General features: G+C 39.2%; 1 protein-coding gene across 1 annotated transcript in view; it reads left to right on the plus strand.

Annotated features, from left to right (window-relative positions):
- PLCXD3 (phosphatidylinositol specific phospholipase C X domain containing 3) overlaps positions 1-26,236 on the plus strand; it is a 184,267-nt gene that overhangs the window by 126,387 nt on the left and 31,644 nt on the right. Inside the window, exon 2 of the mRNA XM_060007062.1 lies at positions 4,955-5,663. Within this exon, the coding sequence (XP_059863045.1) occupies positions 4,955-5,663 (709 nt within the window). The remainder of the gene's footprint in view (positions 1-4,954; positions 5,664-26,236) is intronic.

The raw sequence follows: 26,236 nt of genomic DNA on the forward strand, positions 1-26,236 counted from the left end.
TATGCATGCACAGTGTACATGCAGAAGCACTCAGAGACTAGTCACTTACTGGAATAACCAGAAAGAAAAGGCTTATATACTAAACTTAACAAAAGAGGGGTAGATAGAGCTTCAATGGGAGAGTATGGAAGGTTCTTTTTTTTTTTTAATTCTAACAAGCAGCTGAATTCACACTTCTGGTGCTAAGTGTCGTTTTTTGTTTTTGTTTCTGTTTTTGTTTTTGTTTTTGTTTTTCCCCAATCAAGTAACTCCCTGGGAGGGAAGTCAATGGTAACTATATTTTCAGAGGTTCTATTTAAATTTAGATAATGTTTCTGTATGTGGCTGCTGATTGTTCAGATATATTCAGCTCAAAGTAATTTTCATATCATTTTGGTAGGCTATTAATCACTTCAACTGCCACACGATCCTCTCTACCACATTGCATTTTGTTTCTTAAGGACAACAGAACATCTGCTGCTGCTTGTTGTCTCTGTTTGATGGGCTTACCTGCTTAGGTTAGGTCCACTCAGGATAATCTCTCTTTAGTTAACACAAAGCCAACTGATTAGGGACCTTAATTACATCTGAAAAAAAAAAACTCTTCCATATACTGGAACATAATCATGAGAATGATATCCCTCATATTTACCATGTTCAAGTGGAGGGGATTATATAGGACATCTATAACAGGGGATGGAAGTTTGGGGGGCCATCCTAGAAGTCTTCCTACCACAGCAAATTATAGGATGAGATGTTAAGTTCAGTACTACAAGAGACCATAAAAATGAGATGATCACGCAGATCCCTTACACTGTTGAGTTAATAAAATGGATGCTGCATTTTAGCTGATTAGACTATATGACATCTAAGGTCATCCATACCAGAATGCAGAATGGAGTAACTCCTCCATTCAAGAAAACTTTTTAAACCAACTTGATTTCTTTCACTCTTTCTCTTAGCTGATACATAGTTTACAAGCATAAAGAGGTGCGTATGAACATTTTAAATTTAATTTCCCTTCATTAACATTTCAAGTTCTTATATTAGGCGCTTGGGTTTGTAGACCTCAAATGCCCTCGTTAACCCCAAAGGGTTGTTATAGCTTTCATTAGTTAACTATTGCTATGTAACAAATTATCCCCAAACTTAGTCACTTAAAACAAGACACAGTTTCTGTGGGTCAGGAGTCTAGGCAAATATTAACTGAATCCTCTGCTTCAAGATCTCTCACAAGGCTGCAGTCAAGATCCCACTGGGGCAGGATGTACTTCCAAGGTTACTCAGTGGCTATTGAAGGATTCGGATCTTTGAGGGCTGTTAGACTGAGGGGCTCTGTTCCTAACTTGCTGCTGGCTGGAGGCCATTCCCAGGTCTTTGTTACATGGACCTCTGCAACACAGCAGTTTGCTTCATCAAAACCAGCACGAGAAAGAGTAGCATGATGGAAGTCACAGTCTTTTGCAGCATAATCTCAGAAGTGGTATCCCATCATGTTTGTGTTATTTAATTTATTAGAAAAAAGTCACTAGATTGGGCCTACACTCAACAGAGAGATGTAAATGTCAGGATGACAGGGAATGTTAAGGTCTGTCTTAGAAGTATGCCTACTGTCTGAATGAGGGAATGATGTAGCCAACTGAGGAGAAACTAATAAAAGTGGCTGTTTCTAAGAAATGAAAGACAATAACCTCTTCCATTCCATTCACTTATTCAGAGCCAGAGCAAAGGAACTTGACTGGCCTGGGTTCATAATGGGAGTGGCCAGCTCTTGTCTAAGTAGAGAGGACAAATCAAAGCCAAAATTGAAAAGCTAAGTTCGGAATCAAAGGAGCAACTTTAAGTATCATGTCCAAGGTACGAGTTTGGGCAGTAGATAAAATAAGAATAAGAGGACAAGAGGACAGGAACACTGAACCAGTGTAGAAGCAAAATATTAGACCAGATAAGGCACACAGGTTGTGGATTTAGAACAAAGAAATAGTGTTTAGCACTGTTTTGCTCATGGGCAGGCTCCCTGATTTTAAAGACACAGGACTGGGCCAGAGGCTTTCTCTGTTATTGAAAGTCATAAAGTAGTAGTGCTGTATTTTTGTTTTAAGTTCAAACGAATAGAAAGCTTCATGCTTTAGAGGAAATTTTGAAATTTGGGAGGAACTACTATTCCAAATGAAATTAAAAGTCTTGAAAATATTCTTTCTTGGCCAATGTTAGATTATGTATTTTCTCCCAAAATGCATAGTGTTTTATGTTGATTGATAATTTAATTCTCTTCAAATAATATTTGCATCTGGTGAATAATTCTGTTCATCAAGCTTAGAACAAATACTGGTGGGGGTATCAGTGGTTTCTCCTTCTGCCTGTTATCTGTTTTTAATTTTTATTTTTAATATTACCTTATTTTGGCCTTAATAACAAATTAATATTTCTAGTAACGTGTCAAAAACAAGGAGCAACTCATTTCTGAAAGAAGTCTAGTCATATTTAATTCCCTTTCTGTGTGCTTCCAATTATGTCTTCTATTAGATTACAGAAGTAACTAATTACTTTCATCCACCTTTTCTTCACGTGCCTGTAAATTAATTTAAAATTTTATAAATTAACCCTTATTTTGAGGGTTTATTTACTTATTTATACTTATTTTAATCCAATCCTAGATCATTTCATTATAACTGTTTTTTTTGTTGTTTTTTTTTTTTTTTTGGTACGCGGGCCTCTCACTGTTGTGGCCTCTCCCGTTGCGGAGCACAGGCTCCGGACGCACAGGCTCAGCAGCCATGGCTCACGGCCCAGCCGCTCCGCGGCATGTGGGATCCTCCCGGACCGGGGCACGAACCTGTGTCCCCTGCATCGGCAGGTGGACTCTCAACCCCTGCGCCACCAGGGAAGCCCATTATAACTCTTCTTAAGCTCACTTTTTTATTTCTTTCTTTAAACATAATCTTGCTGTATATTAAACCATAGTACAGTTTAGTTTCTTCATTTATATTAGCCATTCACTGAACAGCAACTAATAAATCAACATGCAGCAATTTAAATCCCTATTAAAATTTGCCAATGTCAGATCCAAACTGACAGTTTTCCTTATCCAGAAAGTGCTGACATTTTCTTCCCATACCATCTACTAAAGATAAATAGATCAGATAGTTCCGGATGAAAGTAAATGTGGTATTTCTATATTTTGGGGTTACCTTTCATTGTTTGAAAAATTCCAATAATTCTGAGGAATTATCTGTTCCAAGTCTTGAAAGGTTATGATTTACAAGGTATCAAAGTATGTTTCAAACTATTTTTTCTAACAACCCACCATGGTGTCTAATATCCATACTCTTGTAATTACTGTAGTCTGTTTACTGCTAGACATAGATAAATAGATATATCTCTATAGGCATAGAGATATAGATTGACATAGATATGGAATATAGACAAAGATAAATATTGCATCACTAAAAAATTTTGCTTCAAATAGCTTAACAGTTAAAGGCCCTGAGGTGATAATAAACTTACAGGGGTGTGTGTGTGTGTGTGTGTGTGCATGCACGTGCACAAGTACACATCTTGGGTTGGAAGACTGAAAAATCTAGAAAAAACTGTACTTCAATGCATGTAAATCAGGAGTGAGCAACAAGGTGTAAGGAAGCCTGAGTAACAGATGGGGAATAATGACATCTGCCTTTTCTAATGTGTGAAAAATCCAGAATATGTTAATTTAATTTTACCAAGAAGTAAAGGAGGCTTTTTTTTTTTCAAAGTCAAAAGAACTTTATTTTGATCTGGTAATCTTACATTTACCTTTAAAAATTATTTAAAAGAACTTTTAAGTGAAGATTCTCTGTAATGTTTCTGAATATTTTTTTAATTTTTTAATGTAATTTAATTTATTTTTTATACAGCAGGTTCTTATTAGTTATCCATTTTATACATATTAGTGTATATATGTCAATCCCAATCTCCCAATTCATCTCACCACCACCACACCCCACCACTTTCCCCCCTTGGTGTCCATACATTTGTTCTCTACATCTGTGTCTCTAAAATTAAAATGAAATAATTTTCCTTTATTGTGTCCAATGATATTTTAAATGGCACTCTGTACTTAAGGCAAATCATACACATGTTCATTGCTACATTTCTGGAGGTTTGATATTTGTAACTGCCAAAAATAAATAATTAAACAGGTTCTCCCTAGGAAGAAATTCTTCTAAATTTGGAAGCAACTCCAAAGAGAGCATTCACTGTAGAGAGGAAATATCTGTGAAGAAAATAGTCTACTAGTTAATTTTTAAATACCGTCAGTTGTGTTAATTTGCAAGAAAAAAATAATTGTTTATTCAATATGTAAAAAGTACCTGACTTCATCTACATTCACAATTGCCCAAATGCAGGTCAAGAATGATGTTAAAATATCAGAAATTGTACCGTCCTCTTGCCTTATCTCTCCCCTCCTTTATTCCCGTGACCTCTTGTGCTTTCCAAAGTGCAGGAAGTAACACTGATCATCTACCTGTGAAAAGGTCTTCTTTATTCATTGAAACAAGCCCTCTAGGCTTACAATCAACCCAAAATAGAGGGAAAGGGCAAGATTGTAGACAAAGTATTTGAGAACTGGTGAGTTCCTATAAATTCTACTTTATGAATGGTCACTTACGCCACCTATATGGAAAACCAACCCTAATGAATATGTTAAATTCTTGGTTTACAGAAGTAGAAGATGATCTTTTGAATTTTAAAAAATTGATTAGTTGGGATTTTTTTCTTATCATTTTACAAACCATTTGGTCAGTTGAAGTCCTCCATGTACTATACTAGGTTATAAAAAAAGACCCTTCTAAGACATTCGAATGTACTAGGTAAATATTCCTTAGTATTTCCTTTGGCTCATTTGAGGGAGAGATATGGACATGGCAAGACGGAAAGAAGTTGGGAAGGACAAAGGACTGAAATGTAACCACATTGTGCCTTGTTATTCTTCTAGGATCTCATGATTCCTTCAGCTTCTACATTGATGAAGCCTCTCCAGTGGGGCCTGAACAGCCAGAAACTGTCCAGAATTTTGTCTCTGTGTTTGGAACTGTGGCGAAAAAGCTGATGCGGAAATGGCTAGCCACTCAAACCATGAACTTTACTGGTCAGCTAGGAGCTGGGATCCGTTATTTTGATCTTCGAATTTCCACCAAGCCTAGAGACCCCGACAATGAACTCTACTTTGCTCATGGTTTGTTCAGTGCCAAAGTCAATGAAGGCCTTGAGGAGATCAATGCATTCCTCACAGATCACCATAAGGAGGTAGTATTCTTGGACTTCAACCACTTTTATGGGATGCAGAAGTATCACCATGAAAAACTCGTCCAAATGCTGAAAGACATCTATGGAAATAAAATGTGCCCAGCGATTTTTGCCCAGGAAGTGAGTCTAAAGTACCTGTGGGAGAAGGACTACCAAGTGCTGGTCTTCTACCACAGTCCAGTGGCTCTGGAAGTACCCTTTCTCTGGCCTGGGCAGATGATGCCAGCACCTTGGGCCAACACCACAGACCCGGAAAAACTGATCCAGTTTCTTCAGGCATCCATCACTGAGAGAAGGAAGAAGGGATCATTTTTTATATCTCAGGTGGTGCTGACCCCCAAAGCTAGCACCGTGGTCAAAGGGGTGGCCAGTGGTCTCAGAGAAACAATCACAGAAAGGTAAGTGTCCTTAAGTTATCAGGGGAAATTTTTAAATAATTAAACCCAAATTCAAATAGTTAATTAGTGATGGAGTTAATTCACACCCATGTGAGTTAGTTTCCTAGGGCTGCCACAGCAAAGTATCACAGGCTGCTGGGTAGCTTAAAAACAAAAGAAATTTACCATCCTTCAGTTCCAGAGGCTAGAAGTCTGAAATCAAGGTGTCAGCAGGACTCGCTCCTTCTGAGAGCTTTGAGGGAGAATCTTTTCCATGCCTCTGCCTTAACTTCTGGCAATGGTTGGCATCCATTGTGGTTCTTAGCTTACAGATGCATCACTCCAGTCTCTGCACCCACCTTTACATGGCATTCTTCCCTGCTTCTCTGTCTTCTCTTCTTATAATGACACTAGTCATATTGGATTAGGGCCCACCCTAGTGATCTCATCTTAATTTAATTACATCTGCAAATGCCCTATTTCTAAATAAGGTCACACTTACAGGTACTGGGGATTAGGACTTGAATATGTCATTTTGTAGGACACAGGTCAACCCACAGCATCATGGTTTTTGTTTGTTTGTGTTTGTTTTTGTTTTGTTTTTACCACACCATGCAGCTTGCAGGATCTTAGTTCTCCAACCAGGGGTCGAACCTGGGCCCCCTGCAGTGGAAGCACAGATGGAGTCCTAACCACTGGACTGCCAGGGAATCCCTGCACCATGCATTTTGACGCCATGTCCAGTTATCTTTTCATAGCACTCCTTTTCACATTTGCATAGCATTTTATAGATTACAAAGCCCTTTCTCTACTTTTTTCAGAGTATTTTCAAATACTTGATTCCATTTGATCTGCATAACAATCCTGGGAAGTAGATACTGTATAACAGATAAAAATTAAAGTTCAGAGAAGTGAAATGTTTTGCCTAAAGCCACTTGGACAATGAATAATGAGACAAAGACTCAAGCACCATTTTTCTCAAGCTGTATTCTATGCCTTTACACTACATTTTTAGCAAGAATCAATCGTTAGCAAGAATCAGTCTCCAGAGAGTAGGCATTCCATTGGTCAAGCCCAGACATACATGTAGGGTAGTGGTCACCTCTGAGGTGTAATTAGCAATCACCAAAGATCTTTGTAACTCATTCCCCTGATACAACATGTAGCATTGTACATATTATTTATTCTTTTGAGTTAAAGTATTAAACAAGGCAAACATTGAAGAACAAACACAATTCCTATCACACCTTTTATTTTTAACTTTAACTGATATTTTGAATTATGGTAAAGAGGCAGAGAATGAATGTTTTGCACAAGGTCTTGTAGGGAAAGACAAGAAAAGGAGAAGAAAAGATTCAGAGGTGAAAATGCTGTGGGTGGCCTTTAGAGGTGAAAATGCTATATGGTGGGGAATGGCAGATGAAATTTGTAGTGGGGCAGGAACGCATTTGCAAGAAGTCTGAAAGCCTTCTTGCACAGTCTAGAGGATATAGTTAATGAATTGTACAACTTAAAGTGATGAGAGATTAAATTACAATGAATCTAAATGTTACCACATTAAATATAATAAATCATAGCATCTAAAAGAGAAAAAAATGTCGCCATCACAGGTGAGGTGGAGGAGGGCTCTGGGGTTGTAGCCGGCACTGGTCAGAGCTTAGGAACTGGCACTGAGGATGGCTAAAAGCCAGGCTACAGGGAACATCATCCTATGAGCAATGGGGAGCTAGAAAATGATATTTAGTGGTGGAGTGACTTGACCAGATGTGCATTTTGGGTAGATAATTGGTGAAGCATGGAGGGTAGATGGAGTGGAGAAAGTAAGCAGTTAAGAGGTGCTTGGAACCATTTTAGCAAGGATATGCAAGCTAAACTGAAGAAGTGAGAAAATGTAGAAGGGGACAGGATGCGACAGCAAAAGTTGGATGACTATTTAGCTATGTGGTGTGAATGAAAGAAAAGAGGGGAGAATAAAGTTTCTTCTTGAGAAGTAGAGTGAGTGATGGATGCATTCAAAGAAGCAAGAAACAAAGATACAGGAACTTGGGGAGGACAGCGGGGAGACACAATCAGGATTATGCTAAATTTAAAGTGCTAGAAAGGCATCCAAGCAGATCCAGTTGATCATTAGGAACATAGGTTAGCTCGTTTGGGGGATACTGCATTTTTTGGCAATGAAAGCCCCAGGTCCTTGGAGAGGAAGTATTCCTCCACGCAAAAGTATAACTTCCTTCTGTTATTCAGGTATTTGCTGGGATCTCCCTGTTCTTTCAACTGAAGTAAGATCCCCAGCCCTTACTGGGGATCCTCACTGTACGCTCTATGCAAGTGTAAAGCCTTCCCTAAGATTTCTGCTGAGGTCTAGATTTCTTACATTCTTATGGAACGAGCCCTTGTTGCTTCTGGATTACGTAATTTTATGGGTTGATTGTTCCATGTGGCCTATCCATGTCCCACCCTCTATAACCTGAGACATGAAACTTGCTTCTTGCTCAATTTCTATATAGTGGTTTATTTGGACTTTACTGAAGATCTGAGCATAAAAGGGAGGTTTTATGATCATAATAATGTAGATGCCGTAAAGTTGAATTTTAGACTCATCTGAAATTACAAATCTCCTGACCTGGAATATCTTCTGAGACATCTGTACCACTTTTCACCCTAGACTCTAGTCCTCTGACTGACTCCTCTCCTCCACCCCCTTCCTGTCATTTTCTCATCTGTTTTCTTCCTCCAACCCCATGTTGCGGTGGAGACGCTACACTCTCCTCTAGATTATTGCACCAAACTATTCACCTCTCTCCCTAGCCCTAAGCCTACATTCAGTTAGTCCCATCAACGTATTCATCAGAACAAGAAGACTTTTTCTTTAATAGAACCACTTTCTATAAAAATTAAGTGTTCTCATAAATAACAACTTACCTTACATACTTAAAAATGAGGGAGTTATATACACATAAGAATGTGTTGTTTTCAAACCTACCCCATAGATCCTCCAGATTTTGAGGAATCCCCAGTAGAGGTGGGAAGGGGACAGGAGGGGCCTGGGGAATGGCTGACTCTAATTCTGTTCATTCTTGCTACACCTTTAATTTAAAAAGCTTTACTTCGAACATTTACATATTGGGCATGAAAGGAGTCTTCCCTTCCAGCTTTACCTTCTGTTGTATAGTTCTATGCTTAGGAAAACACTTTTCTGTACAATTTGCCTACTTTGCATTTGGCCAAGAACCATATCCTGACTCCATACCTGTGTAGGGAATAGCCTTTGGGAAGTCAAGAAGGAAAATCTACTCAAGGAATAAATGACTTTCATTTTTCTCTCATGCAATTTCATGCAATAGGACTTTGCAAGTTATACGTTGAACTGCTTTTTGGTTACTTATGCTTTAGTACAGCATTACCAAAGTAGGATTTGTAGAATAACGATCAGATAAGTTAGGAGAGTGTTGAAAATGATAATATATATCTACACAACTCTCCCAAAAGATTCACAATGCACATTAGCATATAAAAGGCACTAACAAGTATTTAAGTGAAGAATCCTATTTAATTATAACTAATACAATGTTTTCCAAGCACTTGATTTTTTTTTTAAGATAACACTTATTAACAGCCCATGGCATTAATTTTGACAAAATGTCCTCAGCCAGTTGCTCTAATTCAGAATGTTTCACTTGCCTCTGGCTTATATATCTGGAAAAGTAGAGTTTTACCAGTGAAAAGAGAGAGTGGGAAAAGAATTTAAAAAGTAGAAATGAAGACCCTATAGGTAGAGTCAACTATTTTCTCTCCAGGATTATGCAAATGACTTGCAAATATATCTGAACCTGGCCATGATACTTGTGCTATAAACATTCTCAATGAAGTTTGTCTCAGTACTAGAAAGCCCCTTTTTAAACCAGTTACAAAACTGTATTCTGTGTATGGTGTTAATGCGAAATCCAGAGGTTTGCTTTGGTTTGGTTTGGACATATTTCAGCTTTCTGGGTGAGGCCTATAGGGAAAGGTCATTGTCAATCCTTGGATAATGCCTTGCAAAGGTAACTTATTACTCCTGATACAGGTAGTGAAAAAACACTTGACTCCCCCAAAATATATTTTTCTCTTCTCACCAAGTGATAAAGCCCACAAAAAAGACTTTTACTGTCACTTTCCTTTTGCTGTTGTGCCAAAGCTGCTCACTGAGAAAGTCCTTTGCCACCAAAGGAGAAGTCACTAGGCAATGTTAAGACTTCTCTGGACCTTTAGTATATTTTCATTTGCAAAATTTGGAGTTTGAATTCAATTATCTCCAAGATCCTTTCCAGTTCTAAAATCCTACAATCCTGGATTTGACTAGTTTCACTATAATTTTTCATTATGTCTATATTTGGGTTAACAAAATTCTAAGCACACGAATTTAGAAAACAGTGTTTGAAGATGTGGGTGGCTTTCAGGGAACTAAATCCAGCCTGGATTTAGGTACCGTAACTTTCAATCTGGCCACCGGTTCTAAATACTGCAGATGCGTTCTCTACATTTTAGCAATGCCAAAAGACACAGATTTTAGCTTCTTAAAGACCTATTTTTAATTTATTTTTCAAACACCAGCTTTTGCACCTCACCCCCACGGAATTCACACGTTCTTAAAAAGAAGGTGTGTAACTTGAGTCAAGTCCTTCCCTAATTTGTGGAAGTTTATTAAATTATAGTGTTTTTTACTTAAAAAAAATTCAGCTAGACCACCTGTCAGAATATTTAAGGAGCAGAGTGCATCTCTGTAAGTAAATTGATGCCGAATTAATTTAGAAAATGTTTATACAAGTCAACAATTTATATCACGATGATGATGATAATGGTAATAGTAATGATGATTTATTAAATGCTCTCTTTTTAATACTATGCTAACTGCCCTGCCCATTTATTCTCATGATCACAGTCATTGCCTTGAGGGTAAGGAAGAAGGATGTGGTTGGTTTTTAATAAGCACCAATTTTATCCAACTGGGGAAAGGGAGGCAACTACATTTGTTGAGCCCACTTTCTGTGCCAGGCACTGTGCTAAGTGCTTTACATGAATTGTATCCATTTAATCCTCCCTGCAGCCTTGCAAAGTAGGCATTACATCCATTAGAGATGGAAAATGGAGCCTGAGAAATGTCTAGTACCTTGCTCAAAAGTCCCAGATTAGTTTAGCAAAGGCAGGATTGTTATTTGGGTCTGACTCCGAGTCCCATGCTTACTCCTGCAAATTAGGTGAAATTCACCTTTCTTAGCAGTGGGTGCATGTAATGCATTATTTGTCATCTCGGAGGGCAAAGTCAGGTCTAGGCATTGGGAAGGTAAAGTATACTGGAGGTGGGGTGGGAAAGGCTATGAAAGAGCAGATCTGAAGTGTATGGCTTTGCCTCAAGATAGAACGCTGGCAGGGGTCCCCTAGGGAAGCACTGCTGTTGGATAATAAAAAGGAAGGGAACTTAGAGGTGACCTGACTCAGTCCCCCTTGCCTTGTTCCTGTTTCCCATGTCACTGTTTTCCATTTAGTAAGGAAACTGAGGCCAGAGGACTGCTAAAATGTCGCCCAAGGTCACAGAGCTAACTGGCAGCAAAGGTGGAATCATAATCAGGTCTCCCGGCTTGCAGGCAGATTCTGCCCTCCATACGTCAGGGAGGGATGAGGACCGAAAAGGGACAGGAAGATCAGTGGGGCCAGGGAACATCAGGCTGCAGGGAACAACGTGGAAGGGCGAACCAGCTGTCAGACTGCACTGTGCACAACATAACATGGTGCCCTGTAACCTTGACTAGAGTGGTCAGAAGTTGGGCCTGGGATGGACCACAGATTTTGTTCAGGGCAGACTTCCCTGGGTCCTATCTCTTTGTGCTTCACAAGCACAATAGACTATTTTTTCCTTTCAGTGGGGACACATCCTAGCTCACAGCAACTCCCCAAACAACACTTGTGCTGCCGATTTACCCTGTCAGTGCACTGACCCAGCTGGTGGGGGGCTGGGCTCTGGGAAGTTGTTCCCCTGCAGCACCAGTCATCCTAGCAGCTTTGAGGAGCCAAGAAACACCACACTGAGGGAGTGAGACTCAGAATGGTTCAAAGACAGCTACAGGTGACATCAATCTTCATGATGGACAGCTTTCTGGCTCCGCCCCCTAGACTACGCCCCCAAATAGGTCAGCGCATTAGCTGGTCTGCTATCATTCTATTCAGTAAAAGGGAAAGCTGCTTCTTTGGGCTACATATGCCTAGGGAGAAAGAATATCAAGGACATTATGGAAAACCAGCATTAGAATAATCATTGTTTACAAGATGCTTTCATTGTAAGATTCTTTTTTTCAACATATGTATTAGAGGCTTCATTTGTTCAACAGATGTTATTCCCAATTTGCAATTTAGAAAATCAACGGACAATAAGGCTAAATAATTTGTTCAGGTGGTGGTGTGAGCCAGTGCTGCTATCAAATCGGAATCTAGATCTTTCACGAAAACTCTAATTGGAAAACATACATACATGTTCATAGTAGCACTATTTACAATAGCCAAGACATGGAAACACCCAAGTGCTCATCAACAGACGAATGGTTCAAGAAGATATGATACACACACACACACACACACACACACACACACACACACACACTGGAATATTACTCAACCATAAAAAAGAATGAAATATTGATACTGCCATTTGCAGTAACATGGATGGACCTAGAGATTAACATACTAACTGAAGAAAGTCCAACAGAGAAAGACAAATATTGTATGACATTACTTATATGTGGAATCTAAAAAGTAATACAAATGAATCTATATACAAAACAGACTCACGGAAAACAAACTTATGGTTACCAAAGGAGAAATGGAGGGAAGGAGGGATAAATTGGGAGTATGGGATTAATACATACAAACTACTATATATAAAACAGATAAGCAACAAGGATTTACTGTATAGCACAGCGAACTATATTCAATATCTTATAATAACCTATAATGGAAAATAACCTGAAAAAAATGTATATATATAACTGAATCCCTTTCCTGTACACCTGAAGCTAACACAATATTGTAAGTCAACTATACTTCAATTAAAAAAAAGAGTCTAGGTCTTTTGAACCGCTAGAACAAGGAGTCTCGCTTGTAAATCAGAAGGAACTCCAGAAAGCATTCTTTTCCCTAGCCCAGGGCTTGGCAAACTGGGCAGTGCTTATGTCACCCTCAGAGGTTATGATTCATGAATCGATGCTCAAAGAGTTTCACTTCTAACGTACCCCAGGTGAGGCTCACTTTGAGCAGCACTGCTCTTGTCTGCCAACAAGCTGTGCCTGAATCGCCCCCACCAACAGATGAAGTTGGTTTTAAAAAATCTGGAAAGAGAGTCAACCCCAAGATTTATCAGTCCCCTCCCCACCCCAGGTTCAGATAGTTCTTCCTTAAATCTAAACCATGACTCCTCTACCCACAGGACCTGCCAGATTTAAGTTCAAATTTGCTTGTCCTATCACTAAGGTAGAGCTGCCCATTATCGATTTCCAAATAATGGTCCTCTGCTATTCTCTCCCATGTATCTTCTCTCCCATGTCACATAGCTCGATCCTTGGATTGCTGTGCTTCAGAAGCACAGGGAAATGCTCCTGGGAGGGATTCTTTGTTCCCCTGGGCTCTAAAGCACACCCCATGGAAGAAGCCTTAGTAACTTCCAGACTCAGTGTCTTCCACCAAAACCAATAAACATTTCAGCACCAATTAACATCACAGCTCTTTGCAACCCAATGGCCTCCCAGACCTGATTTTAAGCAGTAAAAAAAAAAAAAAGATTCTGTAATAGCTTGCAACCCTGAGGCTGTGTGACAGAAGGGTGATTTTAGCCTGGGTCATGCTGGGGTATGGAAGGAGGGAGGGTTGTCTTGTAACTCTCTCTTAACAACTTTTGACCTAAGAATATTTGAAGCAGGCATGCGCATAAAAGCTCTTGCTCTCCTTCATTCTGCTAATGTTGTAAGATTAAAGTACAGGCAAATGTGGATAGGAGCCTTTCATTATCTGTAGCAAGAGAGTCAAAGACTGGAGAGAATTGCCAAGCTATTGAGAGGTCAGATACCCATTCAGTGCCTGGTGAGTGTGTGTGTGTGTGTGTGTGTGTGTGTGTGTGTGTGTGAGAGAGAGAGAGAGAGAGAGAGAGAGAGAGAGAGAGAGAGAGAGAGAGAGGATACATATACTTTTCTAAAAATCATGGAAGTATGGTTTAGGATAGAGGTTTACTCACTTTAGTAAATCTCTCTGGATCTCAATTTTCTTATATGGAATTGCTGGAGCTTAATATCTGAAGAGGAACTGACCTAGTATGTAGCTGGCGATGGGGGTAGAGGGAATAAAGATGAAGTGTCTAGGCAGCAGGGTTATTTAGTCAACCAGGTCATGGCACAATAGTGTGGGGACTTCAGCCAGCAACTTAGGGAATGGGGGGTTTGTTTGGGTTGAAAAGAACTGTGCCATGAACTGTCAAGTAGATGAACAAGTAAGACTTTTCTGATTCAAGAAGTAAAATGGACTAGATGTGGACAGCCCAGACCACGTTCTGAGGCTGTGAGAGGAGGCCTTTGGGAGGACACACACAATGGGAACCATGAGATATCCCAGTGAGAGAGGGTAGAAAGGACTTCTTATAGAATCAAGGTTTAGGTTGGTGACTTGGGGGAAGGTTTAAAGGAAGCAGAGGTCCTCTTTAGATTGGATGCTGTCAGGGCAAGTCTATAATTGGGTATCTCAATATGTCTTATCTATAGGACTAGAGCGATGATAAACTAATTGGCAAAGAAATCAAAGTTGTTCATTTTAGTCTAGAGAGGTCAGTGTTTTGTATTTTGTAGGTGATACGGTTTCTGTGCTCAGACAAAATTACAAAGTATCCTTTTTTATCTCACTTTCTCATGATCTCAAGTAATCTTGTCTGAGGTGGTATTCTGGGAGATTATGCCCAACAGGAGGAGAACTTGGCCTAGTTGTGAGAGTCCGGCCAGCTTCCAGATGTCAGGACTTGCTTTCAAGTTTCTTTTCATTCACCCCTTTTCAGTGCACTTATTTCCATTTGGTTTGAAAATTTCTGATGTGAATTAGGCTTTACATGTTCTTTTTCTTTGTTGTTCTTTTTCTCATTAAAACAATTGAGGCTGTATCTATGCAGAAGCCCAGATCATGTTGACAATGAGGCAAATCAAAGAGTTGGTGAAAACCTAGCCCAGGGCTTATCTACTAAAATGCAAACTCTTCAGATTGAGTCATATAGACAATCAACTTTCTCTGTGGTCTTAAGTTTCTGCCCATCTCATTGGGCAAGGTTGGAATTGACTGACAAGTATCAAGAATCCTGGGTGGTGGAGACCAAAGGAGTTGAGACGGGGCGGGGGGGGGGGGGGGTGGTGGGGGGGGTGGAGGGGATGTGTAAGCAAAGCATTGTGTAAAGGGAATTGCTGATTCTTTAATATTGGTAAACATTCCAACTTCCTTCCCCAAGGTTTTACAACTCATTCCAGGCAGAAAGGAGCAGGAAGTGAGATGGCCAGATATCATATTTTCAACCAATTCTTTTTCTTGCCCTTTTTGGCAGCAGGAGACGTATTTTTCTTGGCCTTGTTTGAATGAGTGTCCCTGAAAACTTGTTTGTGCTGGGTGTACTTGCAAGACACAGCTTTGGGTGACTGATCTATTAATTATCAAGGGTGATTCCAATAAGTATAAGTGCTTATTTAAGTGAAGTGATATAAGCCAACATTTCTCTGTCAAAAGTGTGCCCCACCTGGGCTTCCTTGGTGGCGCAGTGGTTGAGAGTCCGCCTGCTGATGCAGGGGACACGGGTTCACGCCCTGGTCTGGGAAGATCCCACATGCCGCGGAGTGGCTGGGCTCGTGAGCCATGGCCACTGAGCATGCGCTTCCGGAGCCTGTGCTCCGTAACGGGAGAGGCCACAACAGTGAGAGGCCCACGTACCAAAAAAAAAAAAAAAGTGTGCCCCACCTAACAAAATTGTTGCATAAATCTCAAATAACTTTCTAACACCACTCTATGCAATGACATTTCAGCTTCTAATGTATCACGTTCAGTTGATAACATGTTTTCTTTCATAATCTTTTCAATGTAAGAACAACAATAAAAAAATGCTGGGTATATGAAAATTTCTTAGAATATCTGGCCTTGGAGGCCTTCAGAAGAAAATTCTGCATGTATCAACTGAAGACACTAATATTTGGCTTTATTATATGAAGTACAAATCTTCTAGCTCTTGCTCTGTATGTCTGGGATTGTAGCCTATTGCTAATTAACTTATTTCAAAGTACTAAAAGTAATTCAACAAGAATAGCTAGAGACTTGTTTGTCATAATTGACTTTTTTTTTCAGAAATCACAAGTATAGTTTGAATTTTTCCTTTAAAATATTCCTTCCTCCTACCCCCTGATCACTTATTTCCCTGTGGCCTCAGCTATTAAAAGAGAAGAAGCTTACAAGTTGTTTCTAGAGCTGTGACATCCTGTCTTGAAGGAGCGGTATGTGGCAGTGAGATTGTAACGTGTGATTTCATTAGTGAATGCTAAAAGCACAGACTGCCCTTTGGAAATATATGTGAGATTTGGCCAATGTAAAACTGAGTGAATTCACCATGTAGCTGCTGCTTATCTAGAATACTAAACAGAAAAGCCTATATGATTTAGCTCAGGTTCAAAAATGACCCAGTCATGAAAATAAATAACACCATAATGTTATAAAAAGTTATTCATGAAAATACATCTTTCAGATTTTATTAGATTCATTTTGAAAGGGTTAATTTATATTGCCTGTTTCTCCAAAAAAAATACTTGTAATAAGTAGCTTGTCATGAATAGATTGTAGGGAAACTTGGTTGAGTGCAAGGTTCAGTCTAAGTTCAATCTGTTAACAGAGACCATATGTGGATTCAGGAAAGTCATGATGGATCTGTTGCTAGAAAATAGCCAGGAAAATTAGTTTTATTCCCACCTCAGTTTTCAATTTATTGGTTAGCAGTTAAGGGGGTTATGCAATGAACTTGAATCTTACTGCCATTCACAAGCAGAGCAGGCTGCCATGTGCATACCTACATGCTTCTACGAGACATAGGAGAATTTCACACCTTTCAGGCACACGCAACTCATTGCCACTGTGTGTTTGCACTTCTCCCATGTGTCCAGGCAGCCTCCAAACCAGATATGGCCAATGACTCTTGTATCATAAAGAAAGGCTCCTTAAAGCAGTGAACCATGGGCAGGGACATTTTGATGTTTCCATGCCATGGGCTGCGCATACAAAGGCTGTTTCAGTGAGCCACCATTTTCTGCTCCAACTAACACGAGGTAGGCAGCTTTAGGCTTTAAATGTGTGTGTGTGTGTGTGTGTGTGTGTGTGTGTGTTGAAAAGGGTGAGAGAAGTAATTAAAATAAGTAGAAATCTAGTCTTCTCTCAACACCTGTGAGAGTACATTGCTTTACTCCTGCTCATGCAGGAAGGGTTTTTTTTTTATTGAAGTATAGTTGATTTACAATGTTGTGTTAATTTCTGCTGTACAGCAAAGTGATTCAGTTATACGTATATATACATTCTTTTTTTAATATTCTTTTCCATTATGGTTTATCAGAGGATATTGAATAAAGTTCCCTGTGCTATTCAGTAGGACCTTGTTGTTTATCCATCCTACATATAATAGTTTGCACCTGGTAATCCCAAACTCCCTGTCCCCACGTCCTCCAGCCCCTTCCCCCTTGGCAACCACAAGTCTGTTCTCTATGTCTGTAAGTCTGTTTCTGTTTTATAGATATGTTCATTTGTGTCATATTTTGGATTCCACATATAAGTGATATCTTATGGCATTTGTCTTTTTCTTTCTTACTTCACTTAGTATGATAATCTCTAGTTCTATCCATGTTGCTGTGAATGGCATTATTTCGTTTTTTTTATGGCTGAGTAGTATTCCATTGTATATATGTACAATGTCTCAGGAAGGAAGAGTTTTACATCCAGTGTTTCCTTATCTTCCAATTGAGGGTAGAGGAAAAAATGCTCAAATACCTAACATAGAACTTTCTGACCTAGTTTCATAATTGTCCTGGAATGAGCATTTACATTCTTTAAGCTTGCTCTAGACCTCATTTCTTCTTTAGTGTTTTTCTTGAGGGGTTTCTTTGGTGGTTGTACTCGGGAAAACTTTTTTCTTCCCCAACAGTGCATGACTTATCTCTGTGATATTTGGGGGGCTTTTTCTTCTCTAATCCTTGCTAAAAATTCAGACAGAACTTAGATATGGTGAGGTGGAGAGGGGAAAGAAAGTAATATCACCAGTTGATGACTAGAATGTTATTTATTCTATGTCATTAAAGAATTTTAATTTCTCTTTTTCAAAATGAACCAAAGCATTTTTTCCCAGGGTCCCAGCATAAGAATCCATCCATTTATTGAGTCAGCCAGTTCTTCGACAACAACATAATAAGACCCTGCAGTGCGCTGGACATGCAGACAAGAGAGGCATGGTGTAGAGTCATAAAATTTTGCCTCATGATCTTTGCCCTTGGTTTGCAGGGCAATCTCCTTGGCGTGTGAGATTTACATAAGACACAATTCCAGAATGGTATAAGACAGAGTGCAGCTGCATACTAACATTTCGACCTGTAGCTTTCATATGCCGGAGGGGCTCAAAGAAAGGAAAGATGACAAAAGTGACTTCTCTAATATCTCAGGACAATAATACCCTGACCTTTCCTGCCATTTACCTTTCCTCAAACGATTGTAATATTTTGCTCAAATATCAAGAGCACGTCTATTTTCTCTACTTAAATGTGATCTACCTTTGTGGTTGTCCAATCATTGACCATTGAAAATAGTAAAAAGCGTCCTTTCTAAGGTAGAAAATTATGCTTGGTTTGGGGACTATTTCCAGACAATAAGGTTCAGATTAAGCCAACAAGTGAGAGTTTCATGGAGTTTGAAAGACCCAGTCACAGACATTCAACACTTTGTGTCCTCACTGGTGTCAGTGACAATTGTTTGTGAGAGAGAGGGGGAAAGCAAAAGCATGATGTAATTACTTTTGACCACAAAATTCAGCAAATTCTCTGAGAAAATTTGGTAACTACATGTTACATGTTTTAATTTACAAACCTGAGGTGGAAAAGAATGCTTTTAGGCTTGCCATTCTGTCCTATACAATGTATAGGCCAAAATGCATGCTTTATTTTCAAAGTTACGTACCAAGCCAAGTACATTCCTTCACTTATTGAATTGACAACAGGGGAACCGCCTTTGGGACACCTGAAAGACAGTTGAGAAGCAACCTTTTGACACGTGTGGTTGGCCTCTGCCCTGTTTTTTTCCTCTCTTCTCAGTTTTTCAGTGAGGGGGACAATTTTATAGCAACTTGACAAAACAGCAGAGCAGGAAGTCCCAGCTGTTCTCGCTCCAGCTGCCTCTGAGAGCTAATAATATAGGGTGGGAATAGCACATCTCTCTAAAGAGCACACACATTTTAAGTTGCTTTAATTTTCCTGCCAATTAGAGTTTTAAGATGCCAAATACATCTCCAGCAACCTCTGTGACAATTTAGTACTCTTTGGTAAAGGAGCCTAAGGCCGAGGGAAATGTTCAAGTGGCAAAATAGCATGGAACAAATTTACTCTTTCATCACCAAAGAAGAATTCATGCACATCCTTTCACTTATGGAAACAGGGGGACATGGGGATATTAACAGTGATACTAGTGAAGGCCACCAAAGAGCCTGGGAGTCAGAATTCTCAGCCTAGAGCAGGGTTTTTCTCAGCCTCAGCAGAACTGACATTTTGGAGAGGATAATTCTTTGTGGTGGGGGGCTGTTCTGTGCACTGTAGGGTGCTCTGCACCATCACTGGCCTCATCTGCTGGATGCCAGTAGCACTTCCTCCCCTCCCCCAGTCATGGCAGTCGAAAATGTCTCCAGACATTGCCAAATATTCACCCTTCAGGGATGTATGTGAGAAAAAAAAATCCCCCCCTCCCCCTGGTTGAAAACCACTGGCCTAGGGCAGCCACCAACACGAAACGTCTTGTGATAATCACTTCTGAAGCTCAGTTTCTTTACTTGTTAGATAGATGGTACCAACTTCCCAGGGATTAAGGAAACATAAAATATTTAGTTATATAGCTTGCTTTTTGTGTAAATGGATTTATGCCAAAACGTATCCGTTTTCAGTGCCTGCTGCCTTCAGATTAGTCACCCTGGGAATGTATTCATCCATCCAAGTGATACTGAAGAAATTTAAGAATAATTTTAGCGAGGGGTAAATCTTGATCCTTTCAAGGTGAATTGGTTTTTGAAACAGCCTGACTCATTCAGAGCCAAGTAAATAAGGTGGGTGAGCAAAGCTGATGAGGAATGCTGTTTGGAGACAAATCCAACTGGAACAACAATGAGGTTGATTTTTCTTATGTGCCTTGTGAACATATTCTGAAGGCAAGTTCAATAGAAGGGTCATAAAAAGATTTTGAGTCTCCTACCATTGACGGGTTGAGTGAACAATCATCTCCACAGGTAACAATTCTGAATGACAGCTCACTTTCAGCTTGTAAGTTTGGGGGTGTTTGTTATAAAAAGAAAATCTCACTATGTTGGAGTCATACTTCATAGAATAAGATTAAGAGAAAATGTTCTTGATTTTTGAAAAAAAAAAGTCTTTCCTTAAATATATTTATTATTATTTGTATTACTTAGATAAAATGATAGATATTTACAAAATTTTACTGAGTCTGTGCTAAGTTCCTGCACTTCAGGTTGACTGTGACGCACACCCTGGTTCTCAAGGAGGTTACTTTCTAGTAGGGAGACATATTCATGAACAGTTTATTCCAACAGTGTAGTAAGTGCTAAGATAAATCAGAAGCAGGTGTTTACCTGGTTTCTCAACCCAGACTGCCTCTTCCTAACTAACTGAGTAAACTGGAGGAAGTCAGTTAATTTTACTTGCCTTCAGTTTCCTGATCCTGTACAGAGAAGGCATTGCTAACCTTTGTTCTCTCTTCTAGCATCAATATTCTGAGCCTATGGCAACAGTGACAATTCCCAAGTGCATATGTATTACAGTGTTTTGTAAGGGAAATCTAATCATATCGTATCTAAATATTAACCATTAGTTCCATTTGAATCATTACCAAAACTGGACAAAATGCCCCATTAGATGTTCATGAGCAAGTGTTGAGAGATGTGACCTGTTACTGATAGTTCATTATTAAAGAATGACCATAAACCAAGTGAATTATCCTGACTTTCTTCTTCCTGGACTAGGCAGGGTTATAATGAGCTATATGTAGCTTTGGTGGACCACAAGTTGCTGTATCCAAGGAAAATGGCAAGCAGTGGGAAGTGAAGTATATAAACAATAAAATGTCTATATTTAAAATAATTCACAAATTCTTTGTTAAATTAATGTATTATTGGAAAACAAAGTACGTTACATCCATCAACCTCGGTTCAAGTTTGTATGACTTTCAGGCCATCGGTTTCTGACCTCAACAGAATTCTCCATTCTCAACTGTAAAATGAACGGCTTGGAATGAGAAACAATATATTCTAAGTGACTACTATAGACACATAATATATGTTCTCATTTTAGGCCTCCTAACAAATGAATGATGCAGATATTTTCACTTCTATTTTATATGTGGGGGAAAAAATGAGGCTCAGCAAAGTAAACCAACTCACCTAACCTCATACAGTGTCTGTGGCAGAGCTGGGAGTCAAACCTATGTCTGTCTGATTTCAGGGTCTGTGTTTCTTTTCTTTACCCCCATATATCCCTCCACCTTTGGAGTTGTCTGTGATTAAGTTCTGAAATTATATAATTCTTTTCACAAGTAACCCATAGTGATAGTGTGAAAGTATCACATATTTACTAACAACTGCAAAATAAAAGAGAAGAAAATGTTTATATCTACTTCCAAATTCAGGGATTTTAAATGACCAACAACTTAAAAGTCCTGTCAGGAGAGTAGCTTTCCCCAATATGTGAAAATGACTTCCAAGGAGTGTCATTAGTTCTTATCCAGAATATTTTAAAATCCCAATGCTTCAGGGAGAGGGGAAAAGGCAATCCAATCTGCAGGTTATCCCTTCAGTCGGTGTACTACCAGACATGCTAACATGAAAATAAGTGTGCTGTTCTGTTTGGTGACTTGCCCAAAGAGCAGCCACCTCTATCTCTAGCTTTGAACTTCTGTCTGTGAGAGACTTATTTATATTAAAATCATGATAATTAGTTCAAGATTAAAATAGTCAATTAAGTGAAATATCCATTTTAACCATATTACGTTTGGGTCATATTGTGGTATGTAAAATTGTAGAGAATTATAAGGCAAGAAATTAACTGACAGCCTTGAGATGTGGCTGCCAACAAAGAGCAAACATCTGTCCATTCATTTCTTCATTCCTTTATTTGTTCTCCCTCCTGGGAATGAGTGAGGCAGAGTCTCATGTTCATTCCATTAGGGAATCTCATTCATGTTTCCAGTAGAGATGAAGTAGCTCAGAGCGTTCACTCTGGACACAGTGCTGGGCTTGTCCTGACTCTGCCACTTGGCCATTGTGTGACCTTTGGCGAGTTCCTTAAACTCTCCGAGCCCAGTTCCTTCTCCATAAAATGGAAAAAAAATACACCCGTCTCATAGGGCTATTGTGAAGCATACAGGAGACAATCACCCAAGGTGTTTACCTCAGTGCCTGGCACACCGTGAGTGATCAATAAATGTTGACTTTCATTATTATTATTAACAATAAGAGTTTTGTAAGGACACTCAATGATGCTCTGATAAATTAAAACAGTAAATACTCCTCTTTGAGAACCTGATTTCCTAGGAAGAGATTTCGTTATAAGACTAATTAAGTGTACTTTAAATAGAACTGCATTGAAGTAGAGTTTATCATGATGATTTGGGTTTTTCCATACATGTGGGCACACATAACAATTCCATACACTAATTGTCAGATGTTTTGTGGCCGTCTTGTGACAGATATCTTGGGGTTTTGTTTCTAATACTAATATTATAGATTTCTATTATATTTATCATTATTTTTATTTTGCTATAATCATTTTCAGAACTAAGCTGAAGTGTGTTACAGTGATTTTGTGCATCAGAATTACCAATGGGACTTTACAATCTACACGTGTCCTTGACGAAATGGACCACCACCTCTTCAGTTTTGTACCCCTAAAATGGCTTAAAATATATATTATGTATTTTGTGAGTAGTTTTGGAAGTCAGATACCATAGAAGATAATAAAAGAGAACTTGAGTTATGTATTCCGAACAAAAACAAGGTTTTCATGTTTTAAGAAATGAATTAATATCTGACAAATTCATAATTGGCCAATGCTACCTTAAATTATGACAATAACAATTTTTTAATTGACAACATTGTTTTCTAAAATCTCAGTCTCTAGTATTTTTCTGACATCTATTGATATATCAATTTATACCAAGGAGCAAAGACTAGCCACCATGAATGAATAGTTTAAATACTTGTTCTTCAGGGATCTGTTGACAGGTTGGGCTGGCTGGATAATGTTGACAAAGCACTGTTCTGAGAAAGACATGTTTTTGTCATTAATCACATTGCCATTATTTAAATACATAAAACAACCCAGCAGATTCTGTTGCAAGTAAGCATATGTCCATCTCGGGGTGAGGCCAAGCGTGTCGGCATACATACTGTTGTGATAGTAAAACTGAAAATGGTTCATTAAGTCAATTCTAGGATCTCTGTCACCCTTGGTGACAACTTGGTGTGACTGGAGTAATTGTGCAGCTAATTCTGGGAGCTCATGTGGAGCCCTGGGATGTATGAATTTTCCACACTCCCATGCAGCTCTCCCTGTTTGCCATGTACCTTACAGTAACACCATATGACCCTCCAGATGGCATGGCCTACTGAGCCTTTCCCATTTTGTCCCCATCAGCAGAAAGATGAGAAGGGAGGATGATTCCTCCTATCACTGGAGGCGTGTCCCCAAGAGGTTTTGATAAAGCTTCATAGCATGTGTTTCAAAATACATTAATAGCAGAAAGCTTCGTCCAGATATGATACTCTGTAAACTAGGTTATATGTAAACTGGGTTAAAGTGAGACGCCATTTTCATTCTTAAAAACAGGGATCCACATAATTTGGCAATTATTGATATGCCTAATAATAAGAAACTTAACCTTATGTTAATGAAGGGACAGTTAAAAGGAGTGACCCCAAAGTCAGTCAATAGTAGTAGTATCTCAGTAATTGCTGATGCCTGTGCTTTTAGATCCACACACATGAAAAGACTTACCCAAAGTCATTTACTAATTTTTGCCTAGATCAACATCTTCTATAATCATGCCGAGTTTTCTCCCCACTACCACAAGAGCATCTTTTGGTAATAATGCCCATTATTGTAGTAAATCTGTCAAGGACGTCAAGATGCTCAGTTTTTTGGAGAAGAAGTGATTGGGTAGTAAAGATAAACAACCCAGTTTTGCAAACAATCATTTCATATAAGTTAAAAATTGAAGCCAAAGGAAACCATTTTATGTCCAAAGAAAAAAGATACAGTAGTTGGAAAATAAATAAGCCCTGAGGTAGAGTGAGCAGAAGTTATTTTCTTCTCCTGATATCATCACCTGTCCCAATCCAAGCTCAAGTCTGACCAACACTCCCCCCTGCTGACTCTCCATGTCTTATATGCAGCCCTCTCTTGTGAGTAGGGCAGTGTAGATGGGGAGCAAGACATCATTTAGTGAATAAAAACAATGCAAAGATACACATTTCCTTTCAATGTGTCAAAGGGATTCAAGAAAAATCCCTAGGCAGTCTTCCAGCTCCCCTAGCTGACATTGACATCCTCTCCAGGCATCGCAGGGAGAGTTTGGACAGTGTCAATGAACACTGACAGTCCATGGCATGACTCTGTTAAGAGTTCAAAAAAAGCTGGAGCTTCAGGCTTAAGCAGGAGCATGGAGGTTGCAGTAGATGTGGATTGTGATGTTATTATTTTAGATAAGTGCGTTATTGCCTAGAGAGATCCTTATGCAAGCTGAAGAGTGTTCTAGAGTACATCATCCCTGTTCTGGCTGGAAAGGTGTTTCCCCAGGTGCTGTGTGGCTCTTTGTAGCTCTGTGTATTTTAAAATACAATCTCCAAAGACAGAAGAATCATTTACATCACACAATCAAATGTTGGGTTAGGAGTTGCGATATCTAGCACTCTAAGGGTATTTTCTGTCTGTCATAAGTCTAAGAGACTGCCTACTTCTGTACTCTTAGTAGACTGATACCTGGAATCAGGCCAGTGTTAGGGGAAGGAAGAGATGGGGGTACAGTCAGGTCTGTCTTGGAGTAAGCATGGACAGAGTTGGGGTATCAGAAGCTTGGTGTATATCTGTCTTTACTCTGCTAGGAGTTTTTTTCTTTAGATATATGAACCTACAATGTATCTGGAGGTAAGAGAAAGCACACAGTGCATTAGGGAAATAGAGAGGGGTTCTGTGTATTGTAATATAGCATTTGAGATTAAAGCAAGAGATACGTTTAGAGGAAAAAGCAGTGCACATTATGAAGGGCTTTCCTTTTATTTCATGCTAAGAAATTTGAGGATTTTCTTGAGAACTAATTGAAGTGTTTTACTCAGGGAAGTAATAGTATCAGATTTGGATTTAGTGGAGAGAATGAATTTGAGTGGGAAAATACTACAGCCCTGGAGACCAGAGAGAATTACCAGACCAAAATCCCCAACGAAGCAGGGACTTTGTCTATTTTTGCTCCTCAGGATCTAGGTACATAACAGATAGTCAATAAATGTTTGTTGTTGAATGAGGCTATGATAGTAATTTAGATATCCTATGATGATGGACTAAGCTAATGCGATGACAGTAGGGATTGAAAGAGGAGAGGTGGACAGAGATTCTAAAGATGTTATGAGGTAGAATCTATAGGAGTTGAACACCTGACTTGTTATAGGGAGAGGGGAGGATTTGGTGGAATCAAAATAAAAACAGAGTTTTCTGGCTTGGATCACTCATGATGCCATTCGCTGAGGTCGGAAACATTGGATGTAGAGCAGGTTGAGGGAGGGAAGATGATACTTTGTTTCAGCTATGTGGATTTTGAATGGTATGTAGGACATCCATATCCTGAGGAGCATTAGGCAACCTGGATAGAAAGGTCTAGAGTTCTGGAGAGAGGTCTGGGCTGCAAAAGTATTTGGAGGGGTTACATCACACAGATGGGAATTAAACTATGGGAATCATGAGATTGTTGAGAGAGGGAATGAAAATCCCAAAAGAAGTAGACAGAAATCTGACAATCACCAACATTTTAGTTTGGGGCAGAAGAAAAGTGGTTGCAGAAAAACTGAGAAGGGGCCAAAGGTTGGAAGAAAGTACCTCAAGGAGTAGGGCTTCCTAGAAGCCAAGGGAGAAGATCTCAAGAAGGGACCCATATTTTATACACTGAAGATATAAAGATAAAAGAAATATTGTTCATCCATGGAGAAGTTCAAAGTCTGCTGAGATGGGAGAGAAGTGGATAATACAGAGCCACCAACACTCAGAGTA

The sequence above is a fragment of the Delphinus delphis genome, chromosome 3, assembly GCF_949987515.2.
Source record: "Delphinus delphis chromosome 3, mDelDel1.2, whole genome shotgun sequence".
Taxonomy (NCBI): Eukaryota; Metazoa; Chordata; class Mammalia; order Artiodactyla; family Delphinidae; genus Delphinus; species Delphinus delphis.